Below are 13,203 nucleotides of genomic sequence, written 5' to 3' on the forward strand. Positions count from 1 at the left end.
TTGTGCAGTCCGAGTGAAGTTAATGTTATTTAGCAGCCAGTCTTCATCTGTTTTATTGTCACTTTCTGGTACTAGTGAGGTGTGTTCTGTCAGGTGAAACTTATAGTCATTTACTCTCCCTGGAAGGAACAGTGAATCAGAGATTCCTTCAGGAGAAACTTCCAGACTCAATGTGTAAAGTTACTCATTTATCCTTTGGATGGGGTGGCGCTTCTTAACAATGCAATTACATTATTATCATGTATATATTTTGCTAGACTGCTACTTAAGGTTTAAAGAGATCACTATCTACTATGGATAACACAAAATAACTAATCCACATGGTTGGGTGTTTGGGATAGTCAGGTGGGAAACTGCATAGTAGTCCGCTCTTAGGCCTGTCTTGCCTATACTACAGTCACAAATTGAATCGTGTTTAAACACAGAACTTACTGAGAAGGCCACTTCCCCTGTCCAGTGTGAACAAGGATGAACCATGCCTTTCAGCATATTACAAAATTTTGCTATACTAGGACTTAAGTCTGCACAGCTAGGGAAACTATTAGCAATTTGCTAATAAGAACTGACTTTGAACATGTTTCTGGCTAATCTGGTTTCAATTTTCAGGCCTTAAACTGTGTAATTGAGAAAAAGATGCTTTCCTCCTAATAACAGTTCCAATATTGTGTCTTCTCAGTCCTAAGTCGCAGTTGTGAGGGATACTGAATCCTTAACAGAGAGATCTTTTCTTCCAAGTTTTAAACAATCTCCATAAAAATCAGTTCCCTCCTCAATTTATCAAGCTTCACTTCCTTGGAGTTTCTGCTATAACACACCTACTAACTGCCCAGTCACCAAGAGAGTCCTGTAGCATAGATGGGGTTTTATCCTGTAGAACCTGCTTGGGGTTTTATCTATTCTACAGGACAGCTCCCAGTGCTCGGAGCCTGTCTACACTAGTGCTTTAAAGCGCTCAGACTTGCTGCGCTCAGGGGGGTGATTTTTCATACCCCTGAGCCAGCAAGTTAGAGCACTATAAAATGTAAGTGTAGACAAGCCCTTTGTAGCCAAAGCCAAAAACCTAAGCCAATATGGTTGACAAAAGGTGACATGTTTAAAGCTGATGGCTTGCTCTTTGTGCAGACAAATATATGATTACACTTTTCTTCCTAAAGGATCCATCTGAGGTGACTTCTGAAGAACCAAAGAAATATTGAGAAAGGAAAGTAAACCAAGAACCCAAATTCCAGATTGATATATATAGTATGACTCCTTTGACTTAAATGACTTTGTGAAAGTCACAGCAGAACGTTACACAGAGATCTCTCTCAAGTGGACACTTTATTCACTAAAAAGAAAAGGAGTACTTGTGGCACCTTAGTACTCCTTTTCTTTTTGCGAATACAGACTAACACGGCTGTTACTCTGAAACTTTATTCACTGTCATCCACACATTGTTATAGGTGGAGTCTTTATTTTCTGTAAATCACAAAGATTTTTTTCCAATCCCAAAGCAGAGATTCTCTGTTTAATTTATCGAATATTTCTTTTTCTGTAACCCAGATTTTTGCTAGGACAGACACTTACCTTCCTGGGTTATTTAGCAATGTGATTAGTTGTTCACCATATTTAATTCCCTATACAGATTAAATATCTTTTTGTAGTCTGTTAAATACTGTTTTTCTAGAGTGAGAAATCTCTAAAATAGCGCAGGCCATTACTGTATCTTAAAAACTAGGAACAAATGCCTGATTAGGATTAAAAGCCACATGAAATTTATATCCTGAATCAAACCTCAAAAAGCAATGCAACTAACAAGACTTGCCAGACAAGCAGCCCATGCACCATGACAAAACTGCAAAGGCATGCAGCAGGGAAATCAAAAGGAAGGAAGGAAGAAAGAAATAATAAAAAAAAATGAGACTGTAAGCACTGGTAACAAGTCAGCAAGGACAAAAATATAAACAAGAAAGATTCTTAGCATTAAACACTGGATTCAAAATAACTGGCATTAGGCCACAGTGTGGGTGGATTCCAAGCTACCATTTATGGACTGCAAGCCATCAACTGAGCCCCATATCACTAAGGCAAAGCATCCGTATTCTGTAGATATTTTGCTTGGTTATCTTTCAAAGCAGTGTACTTTTAGAACCATCTTGATTATAAAAAAGGGGAAAGTTAAGGGAACTGACAAACCATGACATATGCAATATAAGGCTCAAGCTGTTCCTAAAGTAAGGGCATAGGCAGCTCATCAGTCTCTAAAAAAATATTGTACGTCCATCTGAAGTCTAACACTTATTTTACAGAGGCACTAATTCCAAAATACAATATTCCTTTATAATTATTGTGCCTGGTTATTAACATTCACTAAATATGGTAAACGTTGACTAGAGCATCCCACTATTATTCTAGGATGCCAACGTGTGCTAGGCTCTCAGCTCCAAAGGGCTCTGCAGTAAGCAGTAACAGAGCCTTACCTATCAAAGGCTGAGTGACTGGATCCACTCTCAGTTTCTCTATTTTGTGTGTTTACCTTTGGAAGACTTAGTTAGTTTGCTGTACTACAAAGAAAGGCAGCAAAGGCCATCTCCCTCTTTCCCCCAAGAAAGCATGTGGGGCTGATACAAACCCTGCAGAGACCTGCACCCCCTGGTGAGCTCAGGCTGGGCCTAGCCCCAACTTCCAAAGGGTCCCACCTTTCTGGTGCTGCTCCTGTCATTCTGCCCCGCCCCGACCCCCACTGCCTCCCAGGGCCCGGTCCCCTCCTGCTGAATATGAACAGCTTGTCCAAGCCACTTGGGGCTATTCGTTTCCCCCCTCCCGCACTGCAGGTGTTGCTTTTGCATTCCCCCCCCCATCGCCCCCCGGGGCTGCTCCTGCCGCCCCTCTCCCCGCCAAGCCCCAGCCCAGCACCACCCCCGCGCTCTCAGTCTCCTGCCCCCTCGGGGTCTTCCCCGCACCCGCGCGCAGAGACATCACCTCCTGCGCACCGCGCTGGGCTGCAGCAGCCTCAGCGCCGCCGGGCCGGGCCGGCTCTGGAAGCGAGGCCGGCAAGTGGCTCCCTGCCCCGGGGAGGGGGGGGGGGGGGATGCGGCTCGGGCAGGGCCGCGGGCCTCTTACCTGCGACCAGTGCCACGGCGGCCGCCAGGCAGAGCGAGAGGAGCGGCGGGGGCGGCCGAGCGCGCATGGGGCGGCCCCGCCAGCAGCTCCCTGCCCACCCCCGGGAGCAGAATGACGGGCCCGGCCGCCCCGGGAGGCATGACGGGAAATTCCTGGGCACCGGCCTCTAATGCCAAATATGAGCATGGAGCCGCGGAGAGTGCAAGGGCCAGCTCCGGCCTGCCCCGCCCCGCCGGGCGCCAACCCAGCCGCAGGGCCGGGCTGCCGCGGCTCCCCCTGGAGCAAACAGCACCCGCGTGTTATTTGCGGGGAGACCCACCCCCCCCAGGACGGCGCCCTCGCCAGCTTGCGTCAGGCGCGGAGGTCTCTCCGCCTAAGGGTGGGGAATTACTCCATGGGCTTTAGCACAGCCATGCCGTGATTTCAGCCGGCAGCCCGGAAAGGTCTCACGCAGCCCCGCCTCACCGGGGAAGGATGGTGCGGCGAAAATGGAGCGGGCTGCAGGGAGACTGCAAAGTGCTAATTTCAACAGTATTTGTAACGTGAACAAGCCGTTACCAAGGAAAAAGAAAAACCACCAACTCCTATAGCAGGGTAAGCACCCGCCAGTGAAAGTGACTTTCACTCCCAAGGGCAGGGTTCAAATTACTGGTATAGAGATACGACTATCGTCAGCGTCTCTCGCTTTATTATTTTCCCCTTTTAGCATTAAAGTAAATCCAGATTATATATTGGAAAAAGCTTAATATAAACAGGAAAGGATGTGGTAGAGTGATCAGCTTCATTAACGTATTTGCTGTAAAAACTATGGTGTTGGCTTCCTAGTCTGAAAGCGACCACTACCACTCCGCTAGAATGGCTTTTTGGTCAAGAGAGCGATTAAGGGTGACTTGGTCTTTATTTCTCTTTTTGCTGTAGCAAGATTAAGCCTACATTAAATGGAGCAACTGGTCTCAGAAAGCATAGACCTCTGAGGGCAGAAGAGAGGGAAGGGGGGTATTATTTAGTTATGTAGTTTACTAGTTTAACCACTATTGTGTCAAGTGTCTTAAAAGCCTTGAGTACAGCTTTATGAACATCTGAAGATTAGTAGCCCAGGTGTGCTAGCTTTAACAGCTACCCCCATACCCAGCCACAGAAAAAATGGTAGCTATTTAAGAATTTTATCACAAAGTAAAGTGGTGTCATTACCCAGCATAGAAACAATAGCAGAGGGTTCATCATGGTCTTTTATATGTCAAATACTGTGTATAATATTTAGCAGCAAGGATCAGACAGCAGATGTGCTTCTGGAATTAACTTTTTTCTTTACTGTTCTCCAGCCCATAAAGACAAGATGTATTTGCTCCTTTTGTAATGGTAAATGGCTAAATGTAGAAACCAGAATTACAACATAGCTAAAGAAACTGTTCTAGAAAACCAGATGATTTAACAAAAGATAGATGTTTCCAAAGAAATCTGTGCCCATGTTTCCAAAATAGAAAAAACTTAATAGCAGCATAGAAGAAACCAGGAAATATTAAAAATATTTCCAACTTTGAACTGTTTTTAAGACTTTTCTGATTGAGCTGTTTGTCACCTTCTCCTGCTCAAACTCACTCTTGTATTTTAACCCAAAATCTTTAGGGAATTTCTTCATCGCACTAGTGGGCTCACCTTTTGATATTTCAAAATATGCAGGTTACAATTTCCCTAGTACAGTAACACAGCTTTTAGACTTTCAGGCACCTATGAAACATTCTAGTCTCCAGGAATAGGCATTTATTGCAGTCTAACGTTTGTGGAAAACATACAATACTTTAATCAAATAAACGATTAAGAGGTGACTTGGTCACAGTCCACAAGAAATGGCATGGGAAAAATATTTGTCACAGTAGAGTTATCTACCAGAAAAAGTATAATGAGATCTAATGGTTGGAAGCTGAAGCTAGACCAATTCACAGTAGAAATAAAAGGTGCAGTTTAAGAGTGACTAATCAATCATGGAAATCTACCTAGAGATATGATGGAGTCTACAAATTTGCTATATTTCAAAACAGAAGTTATGAGCTTGATGCTGCTGACATTTGTGGGTGAGATTCTTGGATCTGTGTTATGCAGGTCAGATTAGGTAATCATAAAGTTCCCTTCTGGCCTTAAAATATATTACAAAAATAAAATACACTCCCACACTCCCATGCTCAATGTCAGTGATCTCTCAGCTCAAGATTGGTCTTCAGTGGAGTTAAAGTATGTATTAAATCAGCTCTAGAGCATACCCTAAAACTTGTATCTTGAGAACATGAGCTTTTGTTAAAACTTTAAATAGTTTTAGTACGAAGCTCTTCTCTCTCACCCATTCACCAAATGCAGACAAATATACAAATCAAAGAGACTTCTGAAGATCGAAAAGTTGAGACACATATAAAAACCCCTAATAAACCTTTAATTAGAGTTTTGTTTGTGTGTGTGTTTTTGTTTGTTTGTTTTTACAGGACAGGTGACAAATTACATCAAATATCTGATTTTTCTCAAACGTCCAGATATTATACACATTCCCCTCTGTCTTGCAGGGAGGGATATTGGTCAACTTAACAGTTTTAGGTAAAATAAGATGCATAATAGTACATATTACAATAATAAAATGTACAGTGTTTACAAGAAATATATTTTAGAAGCAAGAAAATGATGCATCTGCATCAAAAGGTGACCTTTTAAAATGCCACAACTATTTTTACATTCACTCTTGCAACAGGTCACAAGATGGGGTCACTAAGAGCAGGTCAACAAATCACTATGATGCACATCAAATACAGCAAAATCAGTTTATATACATATATTATACATATACATGTATATTATACATATACATATATGTATATGTACATATAGTAAAACTCACGAAAATCTACCAGACCTGACATAAAAATCTACTCACTCATCAAAAATATGTACTTGTCCCTCATGAGTAGAAATTTGCATGGCAGATTATATACATTATATATACTAATTCATTAGCATCTGAGACGTAAAACTGAGAATTAAAAAATTTTCAGATAACAAACCCTCCAATAATAAACATGGTGCCCTCAAAAGCACAAGGTAAGGCACAAAAGGATTTTCTGTTGCAGAATAGTGTGCATCATGTTTAATGAACCATAAGAAAAACATGCATTATTTGTGCAAGTTCATGCTGCAAATCCACCATATCTACAAAAGAATTAAAGTGAGTTTTATTAAATTTATTTTAACTGGTACACTTCCAGTCTCACCACCTATGCAATATTTAGCTGGATAATTATAGACAAAATTATGTGGTGTAAACAAGGGATCAGTGCAGCCAATAGTCTTAGATATGCAATGAAACTTCTCAGCAACAATTCTGTAGTTACTAAGAGTGAATAAATGTTAATACATAAATTTAACATTGAAATAAAGTAACTCACTTGTACATTTATATTTCTAGCTCTCATGAACCAAAATTTTGTTGCAAAAAATATGCACCTTTGTTAATTTTACATGTAACTGGTTAATTAAAACTTATTTAAAGTTATAAATATATTAGGAAAGTTACTTAATCCCAATAGTACTTTGTCACAGTCCTGGTATTTGTAATAAATACAGCTTTTCACAAAATATTTTTTCAGTATCTGCCAATTGCTTCTTTATTGCTCACATAAATTTGAATCCACTACAATTGGTATCAGACCTTTCACACAAAATCATAGTCAGATATTTCAATATAAAAACTATAAAAGATATTTAACTTGTATCTAATATTTTAAGGTGTGCGGCTGTTTGACGTTTATGTGATGGTACAGCCAACATTATAAAAAACATTAGGTTATGAATAAAATAGGAAGCTTATTCACTGCTTTAATGCAGACATCCTCACAGAACACGACTACTTTTGCCACCACCAGCATTTACACTTATGTACAAAAACCAGTATATCTGCATTCAGTTTCTGTTTCCCTCACACTTATATGCAACCACTAAAGCCAAATTAATTTTCCCATACCCCAGCTGGAGCAAATGAATCCTTTAGAGCAACAGAAACCTAAGATTAGACTGAAAAATTAACTTCTTTACTTATTTGCCATCAGGAACTGTAGGTGTGTGTTACAAAATATCCACAAGATTATTACACAGGAAACTATGGAAATACAGGAAGTCGTCTTTTCTCCATGCTTTTGGATTGTTATCAAAACACTTCTTGGTGCAAAAAAATTACAGCCACCACATCTGAAAATGTTTAATAAATTCAGTGTTCTTCATGCAAAAATTAAATGCATTGGTTTACTCAAGCTCCAAAACTTCCTGAAGCAACTGTTTTTGTCCACTTAGCATTACTGCCTCATTGCTAAGTCCCTTTGGAAACAAGATTTCTGGAACGTTCAGACTTTTATTTAATCAATGAAAATATTACATACAAAAAGCACTAAAAAAGGAAGACGGCAGCCAAACAGGAATTTTCCTGCTGCAAGTAACAGTCCTAGTAGTTGTAGAAAGTCTTCTCAGGAGCTTCCCTGAGAGTTAGTTGTGCCTGTCCGTAGACGAAGATGTGACATTGAGTTCATGTGTTTGTTTGATGGCTTCAAGGGTGTGTTGCAAGTAAGAGCCTGGGGAAAGCGATGATGATATCGATCCAGCCGCAGGTATTTTACCGTTACCAGCTTTCCTGCAGTAAAATACAACCAATTACTAGTTTAGACCATTACATTTAGTTTAACAGATAAATATACTTCAAGTTAGATAAATACTTCAATGCACTGATGTAATCAACAAATTGCCAGATAATTCATACCTACGAAAAAAGTCAATGTATTTTGCTATTGCTTAATATTTTAGTTAGAAGTCATCTTACAGTGCTAGCTAAAAATGACAGTAGCTGCATTTCTCCTCAATTTATAACCCCTAAACTTCTTACCATCAAACCAAGAGCCATGTAATGCTTTAAAAGCCTTTCCAGCATATTCCGGAGACAGACACTTGACATATACACAACCCTGTGGTGAGAAAAAAAAATTAAGCTGTAAGACCAACAAGCCAAAACATATAACGGGAATACAGGAAATGCATTTACCTCACGTGAATTTTTGTCCACAGCTATATGAACAATTCCATCATTATCGCTGCATTTTTCCAAGATTGCTTCTTGAATTGCCAAATGCCAGTGGTCACCAATTTCCCTAAGTAAAACAATTAAGAGAAGATATAATGAAAGAGTCTGCATAAACACTTTTTTACATTTCTATTAAGAAGTCTGATTCTGGTTAATTTTTTTTTTTAAACAAAGCAATGCTTAAAGGAACATGCAAAGTATGTTAATATGATATTAATATGTAGTAACATTAACCCTTGGAATGTGCACCTTGGATGGCCAATTAAAGTAGCTAATAAAATGTTAAGGTCCCAACATGGCAATGCATTCTTTACCGGGGGAAAGAGTAAAACAATCCCTTTTAAAAATCTAGAAAACGATCAGATTTTTTAAAAAATGGATGTTTCCTGAACTGGAGGGAGAATTGCCAAGATTGCTACTAAGTAAACTCTCAGGGAGCTTAGGGAAAGGCCCAAAGATCTGAGGTGTAGCGGGTACTCCAAAATGTCTTGAATCCTAGTTTCTGATAGAAGTATGCCCTGGAGTGTGGACCAGATTGAAAGCTGCTTCCACTTGTCTAAATAAGCAGGTGTAGTGGATTACTTTCTGCTATTAAGCAATACCTCCTGAATTGCCATTGAGCAGTCTTCCTCCACCTGAATTAACCTTTACACCATAAGGTGCAGGCTGTTCATGTCTGCATGCAATATCTGCCTGTGCTTCTGGGACAACAGGTCTGAAGAAGAGGCAGAGAGTTGATGGAGGTTGAATCAGGAGGCTGTGAAGGTCCAAGAACCAGCATTGTCTCAACCATGCTGGAGCTTTAAGCATTATCTAGCATGGTCTTCTGTCAACTTGAGGATCACCTGTGGTATGAACAGAATGCAGGGGGCTGAAATGAAGAATGTGTACAGGAAACTCTGCCTCCACTGTAGGAGAGAAGTGTCAGTAAATGAGCCTGGGCTGTCACCCACTTGCAAACAGAATGATGGCATTTCGTCTTTTATTGCACAGAGGTCAACGAATGAAATATTCCAGACCTGAAAGAGTTCTGAGCACACTGTTCTTCAGAGACCACTCATGATTTTTGGAAAGTTTCCTGCTGAGATGACTGGCCAACAGGTTCTGGGAACAATGTGTTCCTTTTCATGCAAAAGTCTGTTTCACTGGTTTTGACAAAGCTGAGTGGATAGTATCTAGACCAACAAGCCCTTGATGTGTGGGGGGGGGGGTGGAGTGCAGCAAGCCTTGAAAATTGTTTGAGGATATTGATTATGAATTGACCCTTCATTGTCTGTCCATAATTATTGGGTTCACAAACCTTCTAGCTGAGCACCCCCATCCTATCAGGGATGCATTATGCATTGTAATGAATGTCTTGGATGAAAGGGGATGAGAATATGACACATCCCTACATATTCTGTTCTGATCCACTCACTGTTCTAAAGACACTAGGAACATAGGAAGTACACGGACCCACTTGTCAAAGGGATTTCTGTTTCATCAATAGTTTTGCTGTAGCCCCCCGAGAGAACATGTTTGGTCACATAACATGTTGGGTCACGTAAGTACAGGAGGCCGTGTGGCAAGCTCAGACTGTGGTGGTGGGGCATGACATGAGACACTTACACAGCTGGACAATAGTCTGAGTTTCTCCCTTAGGAGAGATTTCAGTCAACTTCATTGACTCAAGTAGGGTCCCAATGAACTTGATTTTCTACGTTGGAACTAACGCGGATATCCCCTTGTTCAGTGTAAGTCTCAGACTGTCAAAGAAACGAAGGATGAAATGGATGTCATGAAGAACATGATGTTCAGATCTGCTTTGAAGTAACCAATCATACAGGTAAGGGAAGACATGAATTCCTTTCCTCCTTAGGTATGACACAGCCATACTCCAGCTGAATACTTGTGGCACCAATGACAGACCAAAGGGGAATAACGTATTCTGATAATGTTGTTGAGCTACCACAGAACTTAGAAGTTTCCTGTGACTTGGCAAGATTGCCACATGTAAGCAAACTTCCTTGAGATGAAGGGCAGCAAACACAGTTGCAATCTTGGGAAAAAATAATCGATGTTAGGGAGGCCAAGGGAACTCTTACATACTTGATGGACTTGTTGAGATTTCCAAGAACTAGAATGGGTCTCAGACAACCCCCCTCCACAGACTTGGGAATCAAAGTATTGTAAATAATACCCCTTTCCCCAATGTTGAAAGAGAACTTCTCCTATGACTCCTAGGATGAAGTGTCTGAACTTTTTGAACAAGCACTGACTTGTGAGATGGGTCCCTGAGAAAGGATGGAATAGCTAGGTGGAGAAGGAGGTGGACAGAAACTAGAGAGAATACCCCAATCTCTCAGTGCTTAGGATCCATTTGTCTGTCGTTATAGATTCGCAAGCACTGAGGAAATGTGATCATCTGTTTTCAACCTGGGGTTGGGTGGGAGGAAGGAGGACTGGCTGCTGCTGGCAACTGTAGAGTTATCCTCAAAGGAGGAATCAAATGGCATGCCTCCCGACAGCCAACTGAGAATGAGATGCTTGTGTTGTGCTACAGTTAGCGGTCTGTACAGGCACCTCTTGGGGGCTGGAGTATCAAACACTAATAAGCAAAAACTGTTGCTTTGAAAGTCTTTAAAAGAATGTAAGGTCTCATCAGTTTATATCTGAAAACAAAGACAAAACTGCCAAATAGAATATCTTATATCATTTGTTGACAGTTCATAGCTATTCCTGAGTTCTGTAACCAGGAAACTCTCCTCAGAGTTACTGCAGAGGCACTCACTCTACAAGAAGCATCAGCCACATGAAGTGCAGACTGGAATGACATCTTAGTCACCATGCAATCTTCTGCAAAGAAAGCCTTAAATTCTTCCTTTGCATCCTCTGGTAGTTTCTCAGAAAACGTGGACAACATTGCGTCTGAGGTTACAGTCAAGTTTAGCTAACAGTGCCTGCTAATTTACTATATACATCTTCAGAGAGGAGGCAGAATAAAAAATTTTCTCCCATTTAAGTCAAGTCTTTTGGGCTCTTTTTCTTTGGGAGTTGATTTAAGTCTCCCCGACGTGATCTCTCATTCGTAGTGACAATTACCAAAGAGTTCAGGGTGGTATGGGAATAAAAACACTTGAATGTTTGTCCGTGTGCCTAGCTGTAGGAGCTAAGGAGGCTGGCATATGCCATAAGGTCTTTACTGGCTCTAGAAGAGCCTTGTTAATAGGGAGGGGCTATCCTCACAGGGGCAGAAGAGCAAGTCCAAAAGCTTGTGGTGTTTTCTTGTACAAGCTCAGCTTTTATGTCCAAAGCTGCAACCATTCTTCTCAGAAGTTCCTAATGAGACAATCATCTGCAACTGAAGAGGAAGTGTCCAGGATCATGAAGTCATTAAGCGAGGAGGAAAAGATGTTAACAGGAGCAGATGGATCCTCCTGTGTTAAAAATTGGTTCCCTGGGCAAAGGTTCCTACTGAAGCACTAAGTGCTCTGTGGGAACAACATTTTGTACTTCCAACCAAGGTGGCTTTGTCATCATATGCTCTGATGAGATTCCCCCGACTGGGCTGGTGATCAAGACCCAAGGGAATGGAAAACACCCCAATGTTTAACATTCTAAATCCAAATTGGGCAACTTTAAGACTGTATTCTTAATTTTACAGCCAATGCAGTCTGTTGCATGTAAGCCACAGAAGCTCCAGTGTCTTTTTTGGTGCTTCAGAAAATCAAACATTTTTACAGCCAAACAGGAGAGGGCCAGAGTGACAGTGTATTTGGACAGCAGATGACTGACGACCACACTATTGTTGAGGAAGTGGTCCGCAGAATACTAACACCAAAAAGCAAGAGGAAAGGGAGGGTGAGGTAAAAAAGCAAAAAGAGTCTCTAGTCACTTTGGCTGGTAAGGCACACATCCTGAATGTTAATTTTTTGCTTATATACGATACTATTTCTCTGACCAAAGTATCGGGGTTGAAGTTTTTGAGATATCATGCATTTTCAGGAGGGATTTGAAGAATGAAAGTTTTCCACCCTGTCCTAAGGCACATTAGAAATAGCACCTGGGGTACGACCACATTTACTTACATGACGGGATCAAACATATTGCGAATCTTTAGACATGGTGTCAAACTGTTTGGTGGCGAATTTCTTCTATCTAGATGAAATGCTACAAGGAAAAAAACAGATTTAATAGTTTACTAAGTAATGAATACAATACTATCCAGTTTACAAGCATCTTATCTTTACATTTAATCCTTTTGTTGCCTTGAACTTAAGAGTAAGAATATCTTCCTTCCACAATATGAAGGAAAAAAATTTCAACAAATTACAATGTTCCCATAAAGACACTAATAATATTGAGAAAAACAACAGATACTTTTATTTTTTCAGATTCATAATTGCTAGGTTTAAAGATATTAGTTTTGATATTCCGGCCAGTACACTGGATGGTAAACAAATTCCAGATAGCTAAAAAGTTGTATGCTATAACTAATGCAGAAATTGCATGCACTATCTGTAAGTAAAAACAGAAATCTAAGTTCTTGCTAACTAGTTTAAATTTGACAAGGATTTATGCAGTAATTATTCAGTTATAATTATGACCTGCCAATATGTTTATAAGGATGTAATTTTATGATGAACTTATCATTTATACTATCCTTTGGGTATTCTATAATTCATAAGAATCTATTAAGAAATAGGGACAGATGATGTTTCAGTATAAAAATATTTCCATTATTAATTCTTTATATTGGAGTGACATATGAAGGCCCACCATCAGGATGGGGACACTATGTATTAGGAACTGGTAGAAATGGTCCTTAAGACAAAAAATTTACAATCTAATTTTAAAAACAAAAACCACACCAAGTTTACAAAGAAGAGAAGGATGAGAACAGTGAAAATAAAAATGTGGTTACATAGATTAGCTACTGCACAACTTGATGGTTCTATATCTGAAAGGGTTTCTGAAGAAAGACAAACTATCCCATTTCTACACAATCTGTCAATGGT

At 40.3% G+C, this 13,203-nt stretch overlaps 2 protein-coding genes and 1 long non-coding RNA gene across 10 annotated transcripts in view; 1 reads left to right on the forward strand and 2 right to left on the reverse strand.

Annotated features, from left to right (window-relative positions):
- Positions 1–3,413, reverse strand: part of MSRB3 (methionine sulfoxide reductase B3) — a 148,785-nt gene extending 145,372 nt beyond the window's left edge. For 4 of the 7 annotated variants that reach the window (XR_012666474.1, XR_012666473.1, XM_075124376.1 and 1 more), the window contains exon 1: positions 3,103–3,413. Coding sequence is in view for 2 of the 7 variants with exons in the window: in XM_075124376.1 (XP_074980477.1) it covers positions 3,103–3,288 (186 nt within the window). In the remaining 5 variants the exon portion in view is untranslated. The remainder of the gene's footprint in view (positions 1–3,102) is intronic. The other 3 variants (XM_048835896.2, XM_048835892.2, XM_075124378.1) reach the window with 2 other exon arrangements.
- Positions 3,414–3,556: 143 nt separating this feature from the next.
- Positions 3,557–13,203, forward strand: part of LOC142070602 (uncharacterized) — a 32,999-nt gene continuing 23,352 nt past the window's right edge. Inside the window, exons 1-2 of the long non-coding RNA XR_012666475.1 lie at positions 3,557–3,696; positions 9,939–10,031. This is a non-coding gene — a long non-coding RNA (uncharacterized LOC142070602). The remainder of the gene's footprint in view (positions 3,697–9,938; positions 10,032–13,203) is intronic.
- LEMD3 (LEM domain containing 3) overlaps positions 5,507–13,203 on the reverse strand; it is an 83,795-nt gene continuing 76,098 nt past the window's right edge. For both annotated transcript variants that reach the window (XM_048835900.2, XM_048835899.2), the window contains 4 exons: positions 12,274–12,355; positions 8,168–8,273; positions 8,012–8,090; positions 5,507–7,762 (listed from right to left, as the gene is read on the reverse strand). In XM_048835900.2, coding sequence (XP_048691857.1) covers positions 7,599–7,762; positions 8,012–8,090; positions 8,168–8,273; positions 12,274–12,355 — 431 coding nt within the window. In that variant the 3' untranslated portion in view covers positions 5,507–7,598. The remainder of the gene's footprint in view (positions 7,763–8,011; positions 8,091–8,167; positions 8,274–12,273; positions 12,356–13,203) is intronic.

The sequence above is a fragment of the Caretta caretta genome, chromosome 1 (assembly GCF_965140235.1).
Source record: "Caretta caretta isolate rCarCar2 chromosome 1, rCarCar1.hap1, whole genome shotgun sequence".
Lineage (NCBI taxonomy): Eukaryota > Metazoa > Chordata > Testudines > Cheloniidae > Caretta > Caretta caretta.